We start from the raw sequence: 21,405 nt of genomic DNA, 5'->3' as shown, positions 1-21,405 counted from the left end.
TAAAATAAATATTTAAAGGCTGATCATTTTAATTTAAATAGCTGCCTAAAACCCGATCATCGAAAATAATGATTAAATATGTATCCATTTTATTTTTCATATATTAGAAGTAAATATTTCTATCAAGAACTATTTTAAAATATTTTTTGTCAATAAATATTTTTAATATTATTTAACTTTTTCAATGCTTGTCATTATACTTATAATAATTTAAAATAAATTAGTATTTGACGACAGACCATCATACCAAGCTATTGATTATTATTATAACTTAGTAATTGAAGTACATTAACTGATAATTTAGTATAAGACCATGATAGTGTGTTATTTTTTTAATGTTTTGGTATAATTCATAATAATTAAGAATTTTCTAAAATACAGATTATTTACTACAGATAATTATCTAATACTTATAAGAATAAGAATTTGAAACTTAAAATTATTAATTGTCTATTTGAAAAGTATAGATATAGATAATAATACACTAACATGTAGCAAATGATGCTTAATAAGCTGACATGTGGCAGATTGTGCTTGAATGATTGATACGTGTTGAATGAATTTTCTTTTAGGGATTGCCTTGTAGTATAGATAGATAAGATAATCTAATTAATTTTGATTTCATATTTATAGATTTTATTTTAATATATTTAATTTGTGATAATTTCTTACATTTAGAGTGTATTTGGTTTTAGGAATTTAATCTTTATTTTGTTGGTTTATAAACTTTCATAGTAAACTTTTTATATAGTTTATCGAGCAATTAATATACTACTAACTTATATAGTTTTCTTGTCTCTCATTGTCCATCGTAGTGTCACTCGAAACTGTCAAGAATAGAGAATTCACTACAACTTTAATCTTCAAGAATTAATAATAACAAACACAATGGATTTAAAAACAGCCACCATTATTGATCTCAACTTCTCTTGTGTGATAACAATCTCTCTCAACTTAGTTACAGATTTTCTCAGTGATAAGAGAGAAAGAAAGAGAATACAATGGATTTCTTGAATCACTGATCGAGGAAGCTATACAGATTAAGCTACTTATAGCCTCTACAACCAACAAACTAACTGCTAGCCAATTATAACTGAAAAACTGTTAAAAGAAATATCAACTAAGGTAACAGAAAATAACGGTTAGCTTAGAAAGAGGTTAAAAATAAAACTTGTTGACTTAACCAATTAACTGACACAAACGAACATAGTGGTGTTATAACACATTTGATCAACCAACAATGTTAACACAAGTGCTAATAGCTTAGTCCCTTAACCAAGTGATTCGAATTATCTTTGAATATAAAATAAATTATATTGAAAAAAATAAATCTATTTTGTGTGCGTTGATGATTTCCTATAAAGATTAGTCATCATTTTTTATGAAGACTACTTTATATCAATATTATGGTAAAAAAAAACACATTATTTGATCAAACAAGTGCCAATATAGCATTTCAAAAGATATGAAATAAATTCGGGGACCGGATAGAGCATAAAAGAATAAATATGGGACCGAAGAAAGTTATTTGAGAGATTAAAAGCCATGAGCTTTTTAGGATTTTGGAAGAAAATCAAAGGTTTTAATTATTGGAAGTAGTATTCTGACTCTATTTAATGTTTTTCAGACATACGTGTTAAGCTTTTCATGTTTCAACAGAAGAAACAAAAGTTTTAAGTTTCAACAGTAGTTTGCCATGTGGTTATCTTTGTTATCGCAGATAGAAAGATATAGCAGCCACAACCTTTCAAAGTCATGTTATGAATATGATATGTTAACGTTAACATTATAGTGGAATTTGCGTAAGGAATTGTTACATCATACATGGAGGAATGATATTGAGAATCAATTCAAACTTTTCTAGCTAGCAGCTTAATACGAACTAATAACATTGAATAATGATGTTGGCAATGAGAAACTATAGGACATAATTAAACTCTTCTTAAGGCATTGTGTTTTGGGGATAGGGGGTTGAAGGCTTTGAAGCCAGCATTAAGCTATGCGATCCACAATCTATTTTCTTTTGCTTTCTTGTGTTACCTATGCGATCCACAATTCCTATGGACATGTTCAGGTAAAATTTTTCTTAAGTATTTCTAAGAGAAAATAATAAGAAGAAAAAATTAAATGACTTTTTTCATAATCTAAAATTAGCTTATGCCCATAAGTTAATTTATAAAAATTCTCTCATATTAACTTTTCTAAAACATGATTTTTAATTTATGTGTAAGTTAATTTTAGTTTATAGAAAAGTTTGTTTTATATTTTCTTCTTATTTTCTTTTGCTAGAAGTGTTTATGAAGAAGTTTATTCAAAGTAGTTTAACTTCCACCTTCTGATTCTTAAGAGCTCCGTATATCATCTTTTGGAATAGAATGGCTTGACTCGGCAAGCGTATGGTCTATCCGCACAATGCAGCTACAACCTTGGCCTATCTGATTTAAAGCTCTGACCACCTATGATAATATACAAAACCAAATTATCACATAAGATGTTTAGTCTTCACTATATACAAAATATGTATGAGAGTAAATATAGGGTTTTTATTGGAATAGACTGATTCAATGAAAGCAATAATCTAAACTAAATCTAATAGAACTGATTTTATTAATTGGTTCATGTTACTTCAGATTCAAACTAGACCATTGCAGTTGAATTGGTTTTCAAATTATTTTTAACTAACATGATTTTTCAAATTATAGATTATTATTATATATCACTCTTTTAATTTCTACTATATACGCCTGATTGTCATAAGAACTTCTAACACTAACCCGAGTATGAGTCTGCAGTTTTTATCCTATTGAAGATAAAAAGATGACATGAGGCGTGAATCATGTTTCTAATCTAAAACAGCAGAATATGACAACTTTTGATGCCAATGTTAAAGAACTAGCTACTGTAGCTAGTGTAGACTTACTGTATTCATATTCAATCTCTTTTGAGGATCTCTCTGGAGACAATTTCCAACAAGACGGCTCATCCAATAGAGTTGATGGCAGTCATGAGAGTTTATCATCCTTCCATCAATAAGTGATTGGCATTTCCAGTCTTTTAGTAGTGGTCTAGCCTGCAAAAAAGAAAGAAAAGAAAAAAAGACCAACTAAAATAAATCCTTGGAATTTGCATTGTTATGTTTTTATAAGAATTTGTAATACTACATCTTCTGATAGTCATTACATGCAACTTTCCTTCAAAGTACATGGTGAATGGAAAAAACCAGTTAAAGTGAACAGAAGAATAATTAAGATAAATACAATCACAAGCATTACATGTGTTCCATCACATTGAAAAGTCTCTCATACTCCTTAGGAATTGAGACCAAAGGCAATTCATAAACACCCTCCTCCCATAACTCTTGAGGCATCTTTTTAAGGACAAAATCATGAAGACCCACAAGAGGCATAGCCAATAATACATCGGGTACAGTGAGCCTAGTGATGCATGTCAGAATTCTGAGGATAATATCTCATTGAATTGATTGATATTATAAGAGATACAAATAAGAGTGAGTATAAGAAGCTCTATTTATAGATCTTATTAGAGAGGTAATTAACGACTACACACATTCCTAACAAATTTCAACTAACTAAAACAACTAATTAAATACAAATGAGAGTCGAGTACGAGCTCTATATATAGAGTTAATTAGAGAGGTATTAAAGAAATAAGCTCTCTCTCTCTATATATAAACCCTTACCTACTGTCAATGTATCTTTAATCAATTTTAATCAATACAATGAGTATCTTCTATGGTACTCCTCTTATCTACTTTGAACTCCATGATGTTAGGCCTTATCAAGTGGGAGATTTTCTGATAATAACTAATGCAAGCATGCAATGTACATAGGAGACTTAAGCGGATCGGAACAACATGTAATGTCAAAAAGAAAGAAGAAATGACACTCAGTTATATGAATCAAGCTTACTCTATTCACTACTCGGATTCTTACCCATCCCACTAGACCTTTATCTCCAACTCGTTTGTCTGTGGTCCTCATTCCAGTTATTAGCTGTAGCAGAACCACCCCAAAGGAATACACATCTGTCTTAGTTGACACTTTACCAAATTCTGCATATTCTGGTGCCATATAAGTCAGATTCCCAACACAGTCAGTGGAGTATGAGGAATCTTCGAGTACGGTTCTAGCCAAACCAAAATCCCCTAGCTGATAAAACATAAAAATAACTTGTCATTCAAACTTCATGTTCATGAGGTAAAGAATCTAGTGGCTGTGGAATCAAATTACAATGAACTATAAGATCTTGTTAAATGATCATCCATCATTAACATGTAGCAATTAAATGTGTATGTATAGAAGACTAGTGTTTCTTATAATCCATGATAAATGAAAGCCTGCATGGTAGAGAGTAGATACTGCAGTTCTACAAAGGCAGCAGAAGCATTGCTAATAAAATAAATTAGTTCTCCATTTTTTCAATGACCAGGTAATATGTATATGTATTTTGTTTATATCAATAACATATATCCTAAAGTATTGATTGTGCATATTATTACCAATACATCATAATCATGTGTAAGAAGAATGTTGTTTGGTGTCATGTCTCTATGTATGATGTTGTTCTCATGCAGGTATAGCAATCCTTCGGCGGCTCCAATAGCTACTTTCACCCTGTCCTTCCAGCTAAGAGGTTTACGAGAATGTTCTGCATAGAAGAAGCCAAAATTTAGTACCTCAATAATGTATTATCAAGAGATGCTCACATTACTATTCTTAGTATTATTTGATATATCTAAGTTTGGTTTTAATTTTGTCATCATACGTGATAAGTGTTGGTCCAATGAACCATTGCAGACATATTCATAGACAAGAAGTCTATGATTCCCTTCGGTGCATGATCCTAACAGTTTGACCACATTCTCATGCCTTGCTTTGCTGAGTGCATCAACTTCAGACTTGAATTCCTTCTCTCCTTTGTGGTTTGCACACATAAGTTTAAGTAGCTTAACAGCAACCTTCTGTCCATACAACGTCCCTTTGTAGACAGAACCAAACCCCCCTTCAGACAGAAAATTCTTTGGGGAAAAGCCTTGTGTGGATGCATACAGCTCAGCATAGGTGAAGTCTCTCTTTTTGTTGCATTCAAATTTTGGTCTTGTGTTGTTGCACACAGAGCACACAGGTTGTGCAATCGTTTCATGTGCTTCCTGGATGTTCATGAGTTGTTTTTCTTGTTTAACTTGTGTGCGTAGATGAGACATTTTTTTGTTTAACCTGCCCCCTGAGCACAGCGAAAGAGAATGCACAATGCACTAGTGCCATGTAATGCTCTCTATTTGAATGGTTCCTTTAGCCTTGATATTAGAGCCAAAAAATTTGGCTTTTGTACGATTATATGTATGTTGGGGCATTGACTTTTCTAAGGGTTACTTAGTAGATGAGCAATTGATGTTTATTTTTTATTTTTTTATACACATATGATTGCAAAGAGTATTTTTAGTCAAGACTAAAATCTTTTGGGGATCTGAAAGCATTCATAAGTGAATTGTCCCCTCTAAACTAGGTTTTCTCTGTACACAAGAGTTAGGATTCGAACTTTTGATTACTTGTTTAAGGGTCTAAGGGACACGAGCTCATCGCCACTTGTAGCTGAGGATCTTAATCCTAGGACTTTGAAATTGATAGCAACTGAGGAGCTTAATTCTAGGACTTTCAAACTATGTTTACCATATGACTTAGCTGTTAGGAATTGAATTTCGATCTAGATTCTTTTCCACCCAATTATGAATATACCTGAATTCTTTGGATGTTCTCATTGTTTTGACAGTTATTGGTTGCACTTATGGTAAAGAATATTCAAGAGGGCTATATAGTCCTAAAAAAGGAAACAAAATCTGTTTAAATTTGAAGTTTTTTTTAATTAAAAAAAAATCTCTTAAGGGGTAAAGATTCTAAAAACAACAAAGTTGAAGACAGATCTAGACAACTCCAAAGTACGAGGAGTGTTATCTAGGTGATGTTTTGGATTGAAATGTTTGTCAATCGTAAAGGACTAAAAGAGTCAACAATGTTGAACAATTGATTGAGAATTCAAGATAAGTTTTGGAAACGATTAGAAAAACAATGTAAAAGAGATTAACACGTTTACAGAAAGGAGGAATAATTGTAGTTTCCAAATCACAACTTGCAAGTTTTTCATATATTTTAATAACATGCAACAATGCCGAAGCAATTTGGTCATATTTAAGTATCAGTTTTGCAAAACCATTCCCTCAAGGGCAATAGTAAAAATTTTACAAATGGAAATTTTTTATTGAAAAATGTAAAAATCCTATTTAATATTATAAACTCACTTCCACTTTCTGAGCAACTATACCCATTTTAATTACCTTCCCCGTATCTGTCCAAATATGAATTTTAGAGGGAGAGCAACTTGCCAATGTTTAGAAATTGTACATAGAAAATGTCGATAAATTTGAGGTTAAAATTTTCCAAAGTAATCTAGCTATCCTGTATATTACTCTGGTTAAGAAACATCACATGTAAGATGAGAATAATGTTATTCAAATTGGTGATTAATTACCAACTTACCATGCTGATGATGTAACTTTGGTTAAGATAACTCTTTCACATATTACGATGCTGTGATCCCTTGGGTTCTGTTTTCAGTTTACACAATGGCATAATGTTTAAAGTTAGTATTATTTTGCTAATTAGCTTGGTTCAACAGATAATATAACGGCGTTTACTCGAATTATGTTACAAGATCAATTTCCATTGTTGATTTTTCACTTTTAAGTAAGTCATATGAAAATATCATTGTAATCTCTCTATATTCTCATGTTGAAATGTTCCACTTCTCTTCTTTTTTGTTTTTACCAAAATAGTTCCCATTTTATAATTAATTAAATGAAAAAATTGGTAAAAATTAAAAGTTAATTAAGAGCTTACAGAGATTAGTTGTGTAAAATTTGTAAATGTAAAAGTCTAGTAACGTTTGTATAGTTTTTTCAAGTGTTGACACTGAAGTTTAAACTAAGACTCCCGTAAATTATACAAAATTTTCACTCTTATACTCATCTTAGTAGGTTATGTATATATAGACACCTAGTAATGTGGGATCTCACAATTTAATAGATATTTAACTTATTACATAAATACAATCTGTTATAATTCCAAAGCAACATGTTATCATACCTTATGAATCATATACACATCACACGGTATTAATATATATATGGCACAAGCATAGACTTTACCTATGAAATTATGCAATACACACAACTACTCAATTGTTTTCAAAATCATTTTAACTTGTCGCGCCTCAAAATGATTCAATTTGTCGGGTTTCCACAGTGGATCCAATCACAATACTCGTCGCACAAAAACTTGTCACCCTTAAAGGATTTTATAATTGTGTGATTATACAATTTATAGCTCACAACTCAATGCACACATCTCAATACATGTGTGATCTCACAATTTAACAAATATTTAACTTATCACTTACATATAGTTCATCACACTTCCATAATCCCAAGACAACACGTTATCACGCCTCATGCATCATATACATGTCACACAATAATAATATTAATATGTTATGTTCATATGATTAAATCCCTTAAACAATTTCACATACTCATATCAAACTCAAAGGAATCAAAATCATAGGTCAAAGACATGAAAACACTAAGAACACTCAATTTGATCAACCAATTCACATCAGGACATCAATTGACCCGTCAAACACAACAATCTCATAATTATAATTGTAAAGGAAGAATTACAATACACTAAACATCTAAAAATAAATCCCAATTTGATCCTCTAAGGATCCCTACACCTATTCATTCTAACCTAATTGTGATAAACTCATCTCTTACCTCTAAGCGAGCGTCCGTGCGTAGTTTGATAGTGATAGCAATGTCTCTAGTAGTTCCCTAAGATTCTTCAAGCTTTTCATCTGGTTGTTCTGCTAAGGTTTTCAAGCATTCGAGAGAAGGAGAAGATATTGGAGTCTCAATTTCATTGTCTTCGTGCAAGGATCATTTCTCTTTACAAACATTATTTCACAAATCCCAATGTGGGAATGTGTGAAAATGAGTTTCAAACTTGGTATCCAAATTTCAGGATGATTCGATAGTTAATGAGTTCGAGATCGTAGTTTTATTGGGACATGTTTGAGTGTATGTGGGAAAAAGAGAGGGTTTTAAGAGAAAAAAAAGAGAAAACGAATTTGGGAGGAAGAGAGAGCGAACAAACATATCTTAAATGTAAAAATTGACCTAATATGTCTCTATTTATAGCTACTTTAAGTCTATTATTTACTCTATTTTTCTTTATTTTATTATCTTATAAAAATGAACTCTATTTTACTTCCTATCAAATGAATAAATAAAACATCCTTTTTATTTTTTAAAAACATATTTATTTTATTTACCTTAAAATCATTATTTTAATTAATAAAATTATTTTTTCTTATTTATTTAATTACAAAAATCTCATTATTTTTCTAAAATTCTATTTATTTTTAATTAAAATTCTTTTTAATTCATTTTTAAAAAAATTGGGTGTTACAATCATTCCTCTTTTTAAATATGTTGAGAACCTGATAATTGTTCTTGAGAAAAAAGCCCCTTAACATTTGACACCATAGAGTTTATTGATAGGATAAAACATTTTGTGCTGCAAGAGGATGAAACCAAATCCATTCATAACTAAATTTCATCCCATAAGATAAAACTCATCTCAACTGAGTAACCATATTCTGTCACAAAATAACCATTTTAACAAGTGGAAACTTTATTCATTTAAAGGAACTAAACTGAAATATTCTCCCTTATTTCAGCTATATACTAAGTCTAGCATCTAAGAATATAGTAACCCTCCATTCGAATTTGATATTTCTATTTCCCCTTCATTCTGTGCTTCACCATCACTAGTTGACTCATAATGAAACTTATATGAGCTTGAGATACATGAAAAGATGCTCTGAATTGGAGGGGATGGTGGCTGTCTTACAATCATCTGCATCATCTGACTTATGTTGTTATTTTCTATGGATTCTGAACTGTGACTTAGTAACTCCTCTTCAAACCTGAAGGGTTCCTGCATTTCATCTTTAGATTCATCAGAGTCGGATACACCATTGGTTGAATCTGACCTTGCAGGGGAGTAATCCCTTAATCTGATGTCACATGTTCTGCCTTCCACTATGTCAGTTAGAGCATCAACAACCTGTAGTGACATAAAAGATGAAGTAAAATAAAATAAAACGTATCACCTTAGAATCTGGTCATACATTTTATTAACCTGACCTTGAATGTATGAAAAACTATGCATGCCTGTTTTTCATATAATCTAGTACTTTCTCTAACACTCTTTTTTATAGACATATGAAACACGGACTCTGACACAGACATGGACACTTCGACATGACTAATATAAAAAATATAGGACACGGTGACACCACATACAAACACAAATATAAAAATTCTACTGAAATGAAATATGAGTAACATATAATAAAATATTTAAAATGATAGTATATTTATTTTTTAAACTAACCTTCTATGTTTTTTTAAGTGTATTAGCAGTGTAAAGGTGATGACTAAAGTGTTCAAGCCAACAAAATATCATTTTTAAATCAGACACCTAATAAGAAATATTGAAAACGTGTCCAACATGGCGACACTTCGAACAAGAGAGATGTTGGCATTTCATATTGTCCAACACTTTTTCAAAGCTTATATAAAAAAAGAAAATAAAAAGACAATTCCGGAAGTACGTGGATGTTGCAGCTGAATAACATTCAAAAAAAATTGTTCATAGCATGTTTCCTAATGAGAATGTTTGCTGGAAGGTTCTCAATTGAGAAATGTTAGTAACACAGTTATGAAACTAATAAGAACTTTGTTGGTTTGCTAATATAAATACGTTACTTATTATCAACTGCTCTCCATTATTTTAAATCCTTCTCCTTTAAAATACAGTGAACTATACTCCAAAACAAATGATCCAAATATGTAGCCTACCTTCACCATATTTAGTCTCCTTTGAGGCTCCCTGCTTAGACATTTTTCTGCTATTCGAACCATCCAAAATAGTTGATGGACATCATAAGAGTTGATGATCCTTTCATCAATTAAATCTGGATAGTTCCTTTCTCTTAAAAGTGGCCTTGCCTGCAAGAAATTTTAATAGACAAACGAATAAAGATATTTAATTATGTTATTTATCAGAATGTTGAAGTTAAAGCTTATATTATCCGGTAATGTAGCCCCACAGCCCCCTCCCCCCAAACCTTCAATTTGTCAACAACTTTCTTTGTATCAAAATGAATCATAGTTCTTCCAAAACCAAAATAAAAAGTAAAGCATAACTATTATTTCTATAAAGTCAAAAGAAAAAGAACATAATTGTAATTGATGCTATTCATGTACTTAAAGATCAACTGAAAGAAACATCTAAATTATCATAAATGAACTATCAATTCTTCCTATAAGTCTTTAAAGATTAAAAGAAATTCCAAAAGTGACTCAAAAAGTATAATATTGGTAACACACTAACACTGGTCCTTGACTTGACACTAACATTAAAAACTAAGGTATGAAATTGATTTGAATCGTATTGATGCCTTGATGAGCTGAGGTTATACTAAAGCATTAAGATAATTGAAATTTTATGGTATTTAGATTGTTACCCATCCCACAAGACTTCTTCCTCCGAGTCTTTTATCTGTAGTTCTCATTCCTGTTATTAGTTGCAGTAGAACCACCCCAAAAGAATATACATCTGTTTTGGCAGACACTTTGCCAAGTTCTGCATATTCGGGTGCCAAGTACCCCAAAGTTCCAACAACTTCCGTTGAGTGTATCGAGTCTTGATTTTGATTTCTTGCTAATCCAAAGTCTCCCAGCTAATAAATTCACAAGGAAAGAAAAATGTTCTCAATGAAGTTCAGCTTTTTTATGAAATTAACAGTGAGTTTATAGAGTACTCCCAGACTAATATGTGATTTTGCTATATCTTATTTGCACAAGTACACACAGTAATGCTAATAATGTATTAATTATTAAATGTTCCATCATTATTCAACAAATGAACATAATTAATATCCTGGACTAATATCTTACAAAGCAGTCCTGGATGCATCATTGAAATTTGCAAATTTGAAGCTGTGTGCCATGTTTTAATTAGCATCATATGCATGCAAATATATGTAGATTCAAGACTTGATGTATTACCAATGGTTGATAATCGTGTGTAATAAGGATATTGTTTGGTCTCACATCTCTGTGTATTATGTTGTTCTTGTGCAAGTATAGTAAGCCTTTGGCAGCTCCAATAGCTACGTTGATCCTATCTTCCCAACTAAGAGGTGATCGAGAGTGTTCTGCATCAATTTAACAAAAGTTAGTCTCTTATAAGCTGTATTAAGAAAAACATAAATAGAAATCAAATACTAAATTAAAGCCTGTTTGCTTACCTGATATATGTTGGTCAAGAGAGCCATTGCAGACATATTCATACACAAGAAGCCTATCGTTTTTTTCTGAGCATGAACCTAGCAGCACAACCACATTCTCATGTCTTGCTTTGCTAAGCACATTCACTTCAGACTTAAATTCCTTCTCTCCTTGGAAGCTTGCATATTTATGTTGCTTAACAGCAATCTTCATTCCATTCAGCAGCCCTTTGTAGACAGATCCAAATCCACCTTCTGACAGAAAGTTCTTAGGAGAAAATCCTTGTGTCGCAGTATGAAGCTCCGCATAACTGAAATCTCTCTTCAATCCAATTTTTGGCCGTCTATTATTGCACACGGAACAAAATGGATTTGTGAATTCTTCCTCCATATGAGATGCTTCGTTATTTCTGCTGTTCTGCTCCTTTTGATTTACTTCTATTTGACTTGTTTCTTCATTCTCCGAAATGTGAAATAGTGATCGGTTCCATGTTGTTTCTTGTTCTATATTTGAATAAAACTTTCCCTCTTGGTATTGACAGCCATGCCGCAAGCTTCCAAAACTAGAAGTGGAGACTTCTGTACTCCACTGACTTGAAACTACAGTTGGTGTCAACAGATCACTTGATGAAGACCTAGACACTGCGTGATGTACCATTGATCATCTCAGTTGTACTGTTTAATCATCAAAAGGAATATATATAGGTATTTAAATAGCAACAGATATCATTAAATTAATGGAGATTTCAGTGAGGTTCTTTAGCTGTTTCGTTTAGCAGTGAATGTAGCCAAAAAAATTTCATGTTATTATTACCTCAACATGTATTGTAACTCAACATTGATAAACTTTCACCATGGTTTTTGTTTACAAGATTCTTGTGTAAAAATTGTGAATCTGCAGTTTGTGCATTGGAAGTCGATAGTATTAATTGACCAAAAAGACTAGCTATTCAGAGTTAACATATATTGAACCATCTTTGAGTGTTGATTACTAATCATTTGTTTAATCATCCTAAATTGCTAACTATTCCTAGATATATTTGCAGTCTGATTGACAGATAGGATATGATAGAACACCGGGATTTCTTTTGTTCATGGCATGGATTTTCATAATCTGACTTGAATCTTCATGACTTGTCCAAAGGTTTGAGTACTGATGTCAATTGTTCAGTTAACACCAAAATGGAAATGCATTATTACAGCAGTTTATCTAAATAAAAATTTGACATTATAGGTGGGTATTGCATATTTCTATAAGAGGTTTTTTATTCTCTGATTTGTTGATAGTACGAGAGGCAATGAATGAGAGAACATAAAACCTGTCTATGACATTATAGAAATATTAATTTATATATATATATATATATATATATATATATATATATATATATATATATATATTGTATTTAGACAATATTGCTATGGCATAAAAGTACTTACTCAGAAGAGAACGTTCCTCCTCTTCACTTCCTGGAAACATTTCTTTATAGCTTACATTTTCTTGCTTGTCGGCAAATGTTTTGGTACTGACTGCTGATTTTGGATCTTTCAACCTCTCAATTGAATTGTCACTTGTTATCCTATACATACCACAAGGGAGGTTGCGCATGAAATGCTTCATATCTTTGTGAATTTGTCTGCATCCAAGGCAAAAAGGCTATAGCTTTAGCATAGCGTATCAAAATAACCTTGCATAAGTAGTCCATGGATAATATGATATCATAAGCTAGTTTCTATTTTTTGGTGGACAAACTTATTCTCCTTGACAGTGACCTTAAATGAGCAGCTGCGAATGCTTAAGTTTGATTTCCCCTTATAATATATTGCATGGAACAATGATAAAAACAGTACTGATCATAGAGTCTTGCATATCAAGAACGATGCTATGCATGAGATTTATTGCCACACATAATTCTTGTAACAGTCCATTAATTTTTCATAAAATAAAAAAAAATTATTTAAAAATTAATAGAGTTTTTAGAAATTAAATAAATAAGAGAAAAAAAATTGTTAATTAAAATAAGGGTTTCATAGTATTAGAAAATAAGTGGAGTAAAATGATGTTTTAGAAAATAAAGAGATGTTTTAATGAGTTATTTATTTAATGAAAGTGTGTGAAAATGAGAAGTCGCATGTTTTGTATAGTTCATTGATAGAGTTTGTGTGTTAAAATGTTTTCTAGGTTAGACTTGAATTAGGAGGGAGAGGCCCTAACGAACTCTTCGGAGTCTAGGTCTTGGAAATAAATACACCTGATTTTGAGTACTCCTTTAAGCATGTGCCGATCTTGGAGTATTCTTGTAAAACATGACCCTAACTGGTCTCCCTCCATCCCATTTTTTTCGTAAACTAATTTAAAAAGGATTCTTATTGTAAATAAATAGAGTTTTAGAAAAATGATAAGTTTTTTTATAATCAAATAATAAATAAGGAGAAATAACTTTATTAATTAAAATAATAGTTTGAGAGAAAATAAAAATAGTATTTTATTTATTTATTTGATAAGGAATAAAATAGATTTTGTTTTTATTAAGTATCCTAGCTATAAATAGAGACGTGTTAAGTCAGTTTCTCACACTAACGATGTCTCCTTTTTCTCTCAATTTCGTTTTTCCATCTCCTCCTCCCAAAATCCTCTCTTTTTCCCGCATACCACCAAACTTATCTCAGGAAAATGATGATCTCAGACTTATTGACCGTTGGATCGTCGTGAAATTGGAGCACCACGGTCAGAACTCATTTCCAAACATTCCCACCGTTGGGAATTATAAAAGGATGTCGGAGCTGATAGAAAATCCTTTTTATCGCAACTTTTTCTTTTCTCGCAAAAATTCAAAATTGTCTCAGTAAAACTACGATCTCGAACTCGTTAACCGTTGGATTGTCTTGAAATTTTGATATGTGGTTCAAGGTTCAATTCCGCACACTTTCCCTATTGGGATTTGTAAAATAATATTCTTGGAGAGAGAAAACTGAATCGCACGAAGACAGAGGTTTGAGAGGGCAGCCAAGGCTGTGTTTGAGAGGGCAGCCTTGCAATTATATCCATACACAAATTTCTTATAGGGAATACATTACAATCTATTAGTGGAAGGATTGGAGTTTCATAGATTAAGTGAAGTGTTCTTTGGGTAGTAAAAACCTAGGACGCACAAATGCTACATGGGACAAAAGCATAAGGATGCAACACATTCTAAAAGTTGTAGTATGCAACACTTTTACATAAGTGTTGTCTGGAGCCGAAAAGTTGGTTGTGAAAGCCTCCCCCAAAACCACACCACCTTAATTTGACAAGTTGAGGTGATGTGGCTGCTTCACTTAAGTGATGTGGATATTTAAAAATTAACAGAAGTTGTTCATATCATAACAAACCATCACTAAAATAGTATTTAATGAGAATTAAGGCATAACATTCAAAACTTCAAGGATTCCATTTAACAATACTGGAACATAGACGTTAATAATAACAAGAGTCAAGTAATATAAAAAAGAAAAAAGAAAGTACAACAAAAAAGGGAAACATATGGTTGCCTATCTAAACATGACAGTGAAAGAAGGAATATAAAATAGAACATAGACCTCTCTTTGATGTGAACAGAGTAGAGACCACAAAATGGTGTGCCAAAGTTCCAGAGTGTGGGCATGTGGGGTTGTCCAGAAACTCCACTGGTATGCCATGAGTTGGCAGGAAATGCAGCTGATAGCTTTGGATCATGTTATTTGTGTTGAAGAGAGAAGAGACTGGTGTTATTTAGCCTTTAAAAGGAATGAGTTTCACATAGGGCTTGGATTCTAATGAAATTTAAGGGGGGCAAGGTCCTCCCCAAACAAAATGAAACAACATCATTCAGGGGTCGAGGCCAAAAAAGGAGGACTTTTGTGTCTAATGCAATAGAGGTCGTGTTGCTTGCTTTTCATTCATGGTGCTCCACTTGGGACAGCGAGCTGCAATGCAATGGGGTTCCACTTAGTGGCCCATATTCATGATGCACTGCAATGCCATACCAGCACTAGAGAGTGTGATTGATTACTTTGCTGGAAGCTGATGACTTCTTGGGTTGCCATCTAAACACTAAAATGGGGAGGTAAATAGAGATTGGAATTTACCATTAAGGGAAATTGGAGAACACAAACAAGCATAGAGAGGAAAGATACAAATAGACATGAGGCTATGAAATAGCATAAAATAAGAGAATGACCAATTTTATGTTATAGGATAGGATTATAGATTTGGGAATTCGGCTTTGGCCCATGTGCCATCACCTTGATTTGGGGTTAAGGCTGCTCAATACTATCAGCCTATTTAAATCTCAATGTAAGCTCAATCCATTGAACCTGTGAGTTAAATGGATTAGATCAAGTTGACCCGTGAACCAATCCATTTGTAGGATTGTGTTATTTTACTTTTTGTTTCTTTTGTTGGAAGCTGATCTATTACTTTTTATTCAGAAGAATCAACGCTACAACATCTCTGAGGATACCTGGCAACAAGTTGATATCTGTTGATGTATTCATTTTGAATGGGCTACAATTACATGATCTTAGTTTCTCATTAATATTATTCAGTGCATTGTAATTTTGAATGGGCTACAGTTTTTACCCCCCTTATTCTCTTTCTCTCATGTGCTTGTCTCAATCTCTTTTTAGTTTGCGTTATTGTTTTAATTATGATAATTTCTAATCAAAGTGGAGAATAGAATAATGAGGGCTTGAAGAAGAGTGAAGTTAGAGCATGTGACACCTTTCCTCTAAGTCAAGAATGATTACACTTAATTTAACCCAACTCTAACTAAACTTACACCCCTAACGGAATGTGCGCTACAGTTGTCAAATTCAATCATTCATAGCTTAAATTGCTAAGATGATATTATTAATTATATAGACCAAAAATGTAAATTCTTCGTCGGATAAGATACGAGAAATTCATAACTACTACAAATATGAGTACTTACCTGTATGACGATGACAGCACACGACAACGACGTGACACACGTTCGACGACCGCTGAGTAGACAAACAGAGTGAGGCCACCACCACAGGTGATCAGACGAGTTGAGTGAGGGAGGGCACGAAAGACAATGAGTAAGGAGTGGATGGTTGAGAAAGGGTGACGGAGGGCACGACAGAAAGTGGGTGAGGGACGAATGAGTTAGATAGGGATTTCAAAGGAGATGCGATGACAATTTCGTAATTAGAGGGAATTAAAACAATAATGGTTATCATGGAAAACATGTGGTTTTTTCCCTCTAATTACAAAATTGTCACTATCGTACATTCTAAGATAATTTCTTATAACTGTCTTAGAATGTGTGTCGTAAAAAACAAATTGCACTTTCCAAATTACAAAATTGTCACCGCGTCAAATTTTAAGGCGGTTTCTCATAACCGTCTTAGAATGTATGTTGTAAAATAGTCATTTTTTAGTAGTGATCTTTTTAAATTACTCCCGTTATTCCATGTTTCCTTTCACTATATGTATGTCGGGGTAGAGAGTGTCATAATTCATGCACCTAGTACATGAGAGCCAGAGAGACTAATCTCTTGGAATACAGGCTTAAGAGTAGGAACCCCTCCCAATAGTGTTGTTTTTTTCCTACACATGAATAGGATAGAACCGAAGGCCATATGCTTAAGGGATCCAAGTCCCGTCCACTTGAACTGTCGTTAGTTATAATTAGGTGTTGGAAAATAAGGTTAATAGCTAAAAAAATGATGACCAATAAGCAGATGAATGACTATGGGCATATTCTAGCCACATTTAATCCGTGGTCAAAGTTCATTCTTAAATCCTATATAAGGAGTTTTGAATGATGTTTTGCAGCTATCCCATTTTATTCATTCTCTTCTTTCGTGTAGCTTTTCTATATAGTTTCTAGAAAGCAGTTGTAAGGTGTTTTTTTCCTATTGAAAGAGAGTGGTCATTTTTCTCTCCTTACAAGTTTAGAGTAGTTGTAATTACCATATTCTTTCTAGTGTGTTTCATCTTTCACTTGCTTCTGGATGTAGCTTCATTTGGGAGTGCCACATAATTCATAGCCTTCATTTTATCTTCACTCTTTCTCATTTCAGCTTTTGTTGAAAGTTAAATTACAATCTGAAATATGCTAACAGTGATATTAGGGATTCAGGGCCATTAGGTTTTCATGGTTAAATAAAGTCGGTGCAACTATAAAACAAATCGTCGTGAGTACTTTGGTGGAAAAATTTGATATTGAGTAGTTTACTGGCAGTAATTTCTCCCTATGAAAGTTTAAGATAGAAGCAGTCGTGAGAAGGGATAATTGCTAATCAACAATAGAAGGCAAACCTACAAGGATAACTGATAAAAAGTGGAAAGTGATGAATGACAATGTTGTTGCCAATTTGCATATAACAATGACAGATTCAATGTTGTCAAGTATTTCAGATAAGATGGCAAAGGAGATTGGGATGCTCTCACCAAATCGTACAAGATTAAATCACTTAACAACAGGATATTCTTAAAAAGAAGCCTTTACACTCTTTGAAGGAGTGAATCTACACTAATAACAGAGCACATCAACAATCTGAATGTTATTTCCTCAATTTACAACATCAAACATCAAATTGCATGATTACAAATAGCAAGGATGAAAGTGTGTGAAAGAGTGTGAAGATATGATTACAAATCAAAGTCTTCAAGTGGGAGAAATGTTGGAAAATAAATTGTTAATAGCTAAATAAATGATGGCCAAGAAGCAAATGAATGACTATCCTTCTGAGGATGATTCTAGCCAAATTTAATTTGCAGTCAAATAGCAGTCTTAAAGCCTAAATAATTTTAAGGGAGGCTTGATTGATGTTTTGCATTATCTCAGTCTCTTATCTTGTGTATCTTTTCTTTATAGTTTCTAGAGAGAGATTGTAAGGTGTTTTTACTCCTATTGATAGAGAGAATGATAATTGTTCTCTCCTAACAAGTTGAGAGTAGTTGTATATAATTACTATATTCTTTCTGGTTTGATCTCTCTTTCACTTGCTTGCGGAAGTAACTTATATTGGGAGAACCAAAAAATGCTGGTGTTCATTTTATTTTCATTCTTTGTCATTTCAAATTATGATCTGAAATGTTCGAACATTGGGATCGTTAGTTGTATCATTATCACCTATATTTGATTCTAGCAGTTCATCTGCATAACTCTGATTTCTGAAATTGTTTTAAGACAAAAAAACTAGGAAGATCTTATATTTAATAGTTCTAGACATCATCTTTTTCTGCTTAAGTGGGATTTTTTTTTGGTATTTTGTATTAGTTTTCGCAACATGTACAATTCCATCTTAAGTAGTTAATTGCCGTTCGGTTTCACTTGCATGTTATAGAGCAAGGCAAAAAAGAGTTAGAAGTTAGAAACGGACCTAACTAGTATCAACCTTGTCGCCTGAAATTCCTTAGCAGCATTAGAAGCAACCTCTGCAGTAGAGCCTACAAGTACTTCTAATTGGAATCCAATCTGTGAAACATCATTTCCAAATAAAAATTTCATAAACCATTTTATTCTTAGACACTGTATAGGTCTGTTCAGTTTATCGTTAAGATAATTATTTAAGGGTATATATGTATAGAACATATTCATCATATAAATACATCAGAAATCTGTATAATTTTTCTGCCCTATAGCTTGTCAAACCCCTTTTCTAACTGTGTTAAGTGTTAGCTACTCTTGTGCGATATTTCAGACTTATTTGTTAAGCATATGGATTGTGCTAACCTCATTCAATTTACAGTAGTTGGAGATCTCCTCGATGTTCTGGTTCCTAAGATATTCTTCCTTTATTTTGGTAAGCCTTTTTTCAATTATTTTCTTGTTTGTTGAAATCATTGAACTGGAATCAACTCTGACCATGTAACCCACTAAAGAGGAAAAAAAAAGTTAGCAATATCAATTACAATTAGTAAGTAAAACGGCTTAATATTCAAATTATGACTTTTCTTTAAAGTATCTAATTTCACATATCCTTCTGTGTTCTTTTTTATAATCAGATCAAACATGGAAAAAGAAAATGTAACTGAATCCAAATCCTTACAACGCTTTCTTGGAAGTAAAGAAAACATACTAGGACTGCTAATCCAATCAAGGATAGCAACAATTATAAGCTGATCTCCAGCTTTAACAGAAAACCATTCCAGGGCCCTTAGGATTGCATTTGAATTAACATCTCTTGATGCATCCTGGATCACCACTACCCTCTCAGTCTCAGCTTCTGTTGTCATCATGTATCGGCTTCAATGACTTGCTCTTCAAGTTTTCAACAAGTTAAAAATTAGACACAACGAAAAGGGTATATGAAAAATTTTTATGTGGAGTACATTGCCTATACCTCTTCAACAACAATACTAATTGCATGGCATTGTTTTAGAATTTGCCTAAATATTTTACATATATGATGCAATTACGATGAAAAACAGAAGCTACTACCAACAGAAGTCAAATGCCTATTAACTTTGGTGGGTATAAGGGTTTGATACTATATACAATACAAGGGTTTGATGTATTAGAACAAAACTTATCCAAGAGAAGAAAAGTTCTAAGGAAAACTATAAAGGAACGTTTTATATATTGTAATTTTATCAAAACATAAATAATGGGAGAACATTGAGATGAAACAGAACGAATATCCTCCAAATTTATTCTTTCTCTGGCACCCACTGATACTTATAGAGTAAAGATTGTTAAAAAAAAATTCCGGAGGATAAGGGTAGTGATGAATCCATTGAAGCACAAGAGAGTGTTAGCAATAGCATATTCGGATATCCTTGCAAGGGCCCTGAACCGTTCTCCAATTAATGAGAGGCGAGGTGAATTTATTAGCCTAATTTGTGAATACTATATTATTTTCTCACTACTTTATGTTTCATTCATTGAAGAAGATTTTGTTTACGATGAATCCTAGGCTTTGTAAGAAATGTAACATTGTTGGCAAGAGATTTGTTTAATTTTACTGGTTCTGCCTGTTAGTGGAGATTGATTGAGATTTTGCACCTACAAGAGCTGGAGAAGGTATTTTAATTTTTTATTTAAGTAAGTTTATTTTTTTAATTTTTTAGTCCTTATAAATTAACATTTTTTTAATTTAGTTTTTTTAAATATTTTTTTAATTTATTTATAGTCATTGTAAGTTTGTGTTTTTTTAATTTAATCTATTTAAGATTCTAATTTTTTCATTTATAGTCATCATAAATTCTTCCTTACAACGATCAAAATTACAAAAACAAAAATAATAAAATATCATATATGTATCAAACTTAAAAAAAAAAAAAACTTATATAAACTAAAAATGAATAAATTTTTCTACAGGAATCAAAATTAAAAAAATAGGAAGGAAAAAAAATACATTTAAGCCAAAATTGAATCAACATAATTGCTTTATAGCTGGTTATTTGTATGATTAGATCATCATCATGTGCTGCCAAATTTGTTTTTGTTACGGATATATGACATATACTTATCTGGCTTTTATGGACACTTTCATTTTATAATTTTTATACCAATTTAAATGAAAATATCACAAAATTACTGGAGTTGTTGGCCTAGTGGTGGAGGTTAAGGTAGATGCTAGAGGATTTAGGTTTGATTTTCATTGTTTGTATTGCAAAAAAAAATGAAAATATCACAATAATTAAATAAATAATACCATCTCATTAGGTCAACAATATTTTTTTACTATTTTTTTGAAACATTAGTTATTTCTTTGATTTAAGATTTGTTTCAGGTCAAATTGAATTTTAAAAAACATAAAGGATTAAATTACATCTAAACGAAAAAAATAAAAAATAAAAAATATATTTTAGTCTAATTATATAATGTCATATGACATAAATATTAAAATTTATCATACCTGTATCCGATAACATCTGTGTACACAATATTTATATATACCTTATAAATGAGAATTATTTTCACCCATGCACGACGAACGTCTTAGGATAAGATGTTGATGACTTCATATGTCTAT

At 32.0% G+C, this 21,405-nt stretch overlaps 2 protein-coding genes across 6 annotated transcripts; both read right to left on the bottom strand.

Moving 5' to 3' along the window:
* Positions 1-1,758: 1,758 nt before the first annotated feature.
* Positions 1,759-5,254, bottom strand: LOC114414264 (putative serine/threonine-protein kinase). 2 transcript variants are annotated; one of them, XM_028378559.1, is made up of 6 exons: positions 4,786-5,254; positions 4,520-4,668; positions 3,954-4,169; positions 2,921-3,070; positions 2,333-2,456; positions 1,759-2,058 (listed from the first exon to the last, which is right to left on the bottom strand). In XM_028378559.1, exons 1-5 carry the CDS (start codon positions 5,222-5,224, stop codon positions 2,343-2,345), a joined length of 1,068 nt encoding a protein of 355 aa, XP_028234360.1. In that variant the 5' UTR covers positions 5,225-5,254; the 3' UTR covers positions 1,759-2,058; positions 2,333-2,342. The 2 variants fall into 2 exon arrangements, with proteins under 2 accessions (XP_028234360.1, XP_028234359.1); XM_028378558.1 differs by having other exon boundaries at positions 1,759-2,456.
* A 3,408-nt stretch (positions 5,255-8,662) lies between these two features.
* Positions 8,663-20,194, bottom strand: LOC114417376 (probable serine/threonine-protein kinase PBL5). Of its 4 annotated transcripts, XM_028382548.1 has the most exons (10): positions 19,771-20,193; positions 19,477-19,688; positions 19,161-19,303; positions 18,808-18,902; positions 12,874-13,070; positions 11,455-12,075; positions 11,213-11,361; positions 10,669-10,884; positions 10,001-10,150; positions 8,663-9,203 (listed from the first exon to the last, which is right to left on the bottom strand). In XM_028382548.1, exons 2-10 carry the CDS (start codon positions 19,664-19,666, stop codon positions 8,835-8,837), a joined length of 2,130 nt encoding a protein of 709 aa, XP_028238349.1. In that variant the 5' UTR covers positions 19,667-19,688; positions 19,771-20,193; the 3' UTR covers positions 8,663-8,834. The 4 variants fall into 4 exon arrangements, with proteins under 4 accessions (XP_028238349.1, XP_028238348.1, XP_028238350.1 ...); XM_028382547.1 differs by having other exon boundaries at positions 19,477-20,194; XM_028382549.1 differs by having other exon boundaries at positions 19,507-20,191.
* Positions 20,195-21,405: the final 1,211 nt, after the last annotated feature.

Source organism: Glycine soja, chromosome 6 (genome assembly GCF_004193775.1).
Source record: "Glycine soja cultivar W05 chromosome 6, ASM419377v2, whole genome shotgun sequence".
NCBI classification, from domain to species: Eukaryota; Viridiplantae; Streptophyta; class Magnoliopsida; order Fabales; family Fabaceae; genus Glycine; species Glycine soja.
Note: the sequence above shows the minus strand (reverse complement) of the source record. Positions and strands in the feature narration are given on the sequence as shown.

Coding starts and splice junctions, on each gene's coding strand:
- LOC114414264 (XM_028378558.1), bottom strand. CDS start 5,224: ATGTCTCATCTACGCACACAAGTTAAACAAGAAAAACAACTCATGAAC. Junction 4,669..4,785: donor ATTGGACCAACACTTATCAC/GTATGATGACAA, acceptor TCTTCTATGCAG/AACATTCTCGTAAACCTCTT. Junction 3,071..3,953: donor ATAAAGGTCTAGTGGGATGG/GTAAGAATCCGA, acceptor TCTTTTTTGCAG/GCTAGACCACTACTAAAAGA.
- LOC114417376 (XM_028382547.1), bottom strand. CDS start 19,666: ATGATGACAACAGAAGCTGAGACTGAGAGGGTAGTGGTGATCCAGGAT. Junction 19,304..19,476: donor TTTACTTCCAAGAAAGCGTT/GTAAGGATTTGG, acceptor TTTCCTCTTTAG/TGGGTTACATGGTCAGAGTT. Junction 10,151..10,668: donor GAAGAAGTCTTGTGGGATGG/GTAACAATCTAA, acceptor AATTTCTTGCAG/GCAAGGCCACTTTTAAGAGA.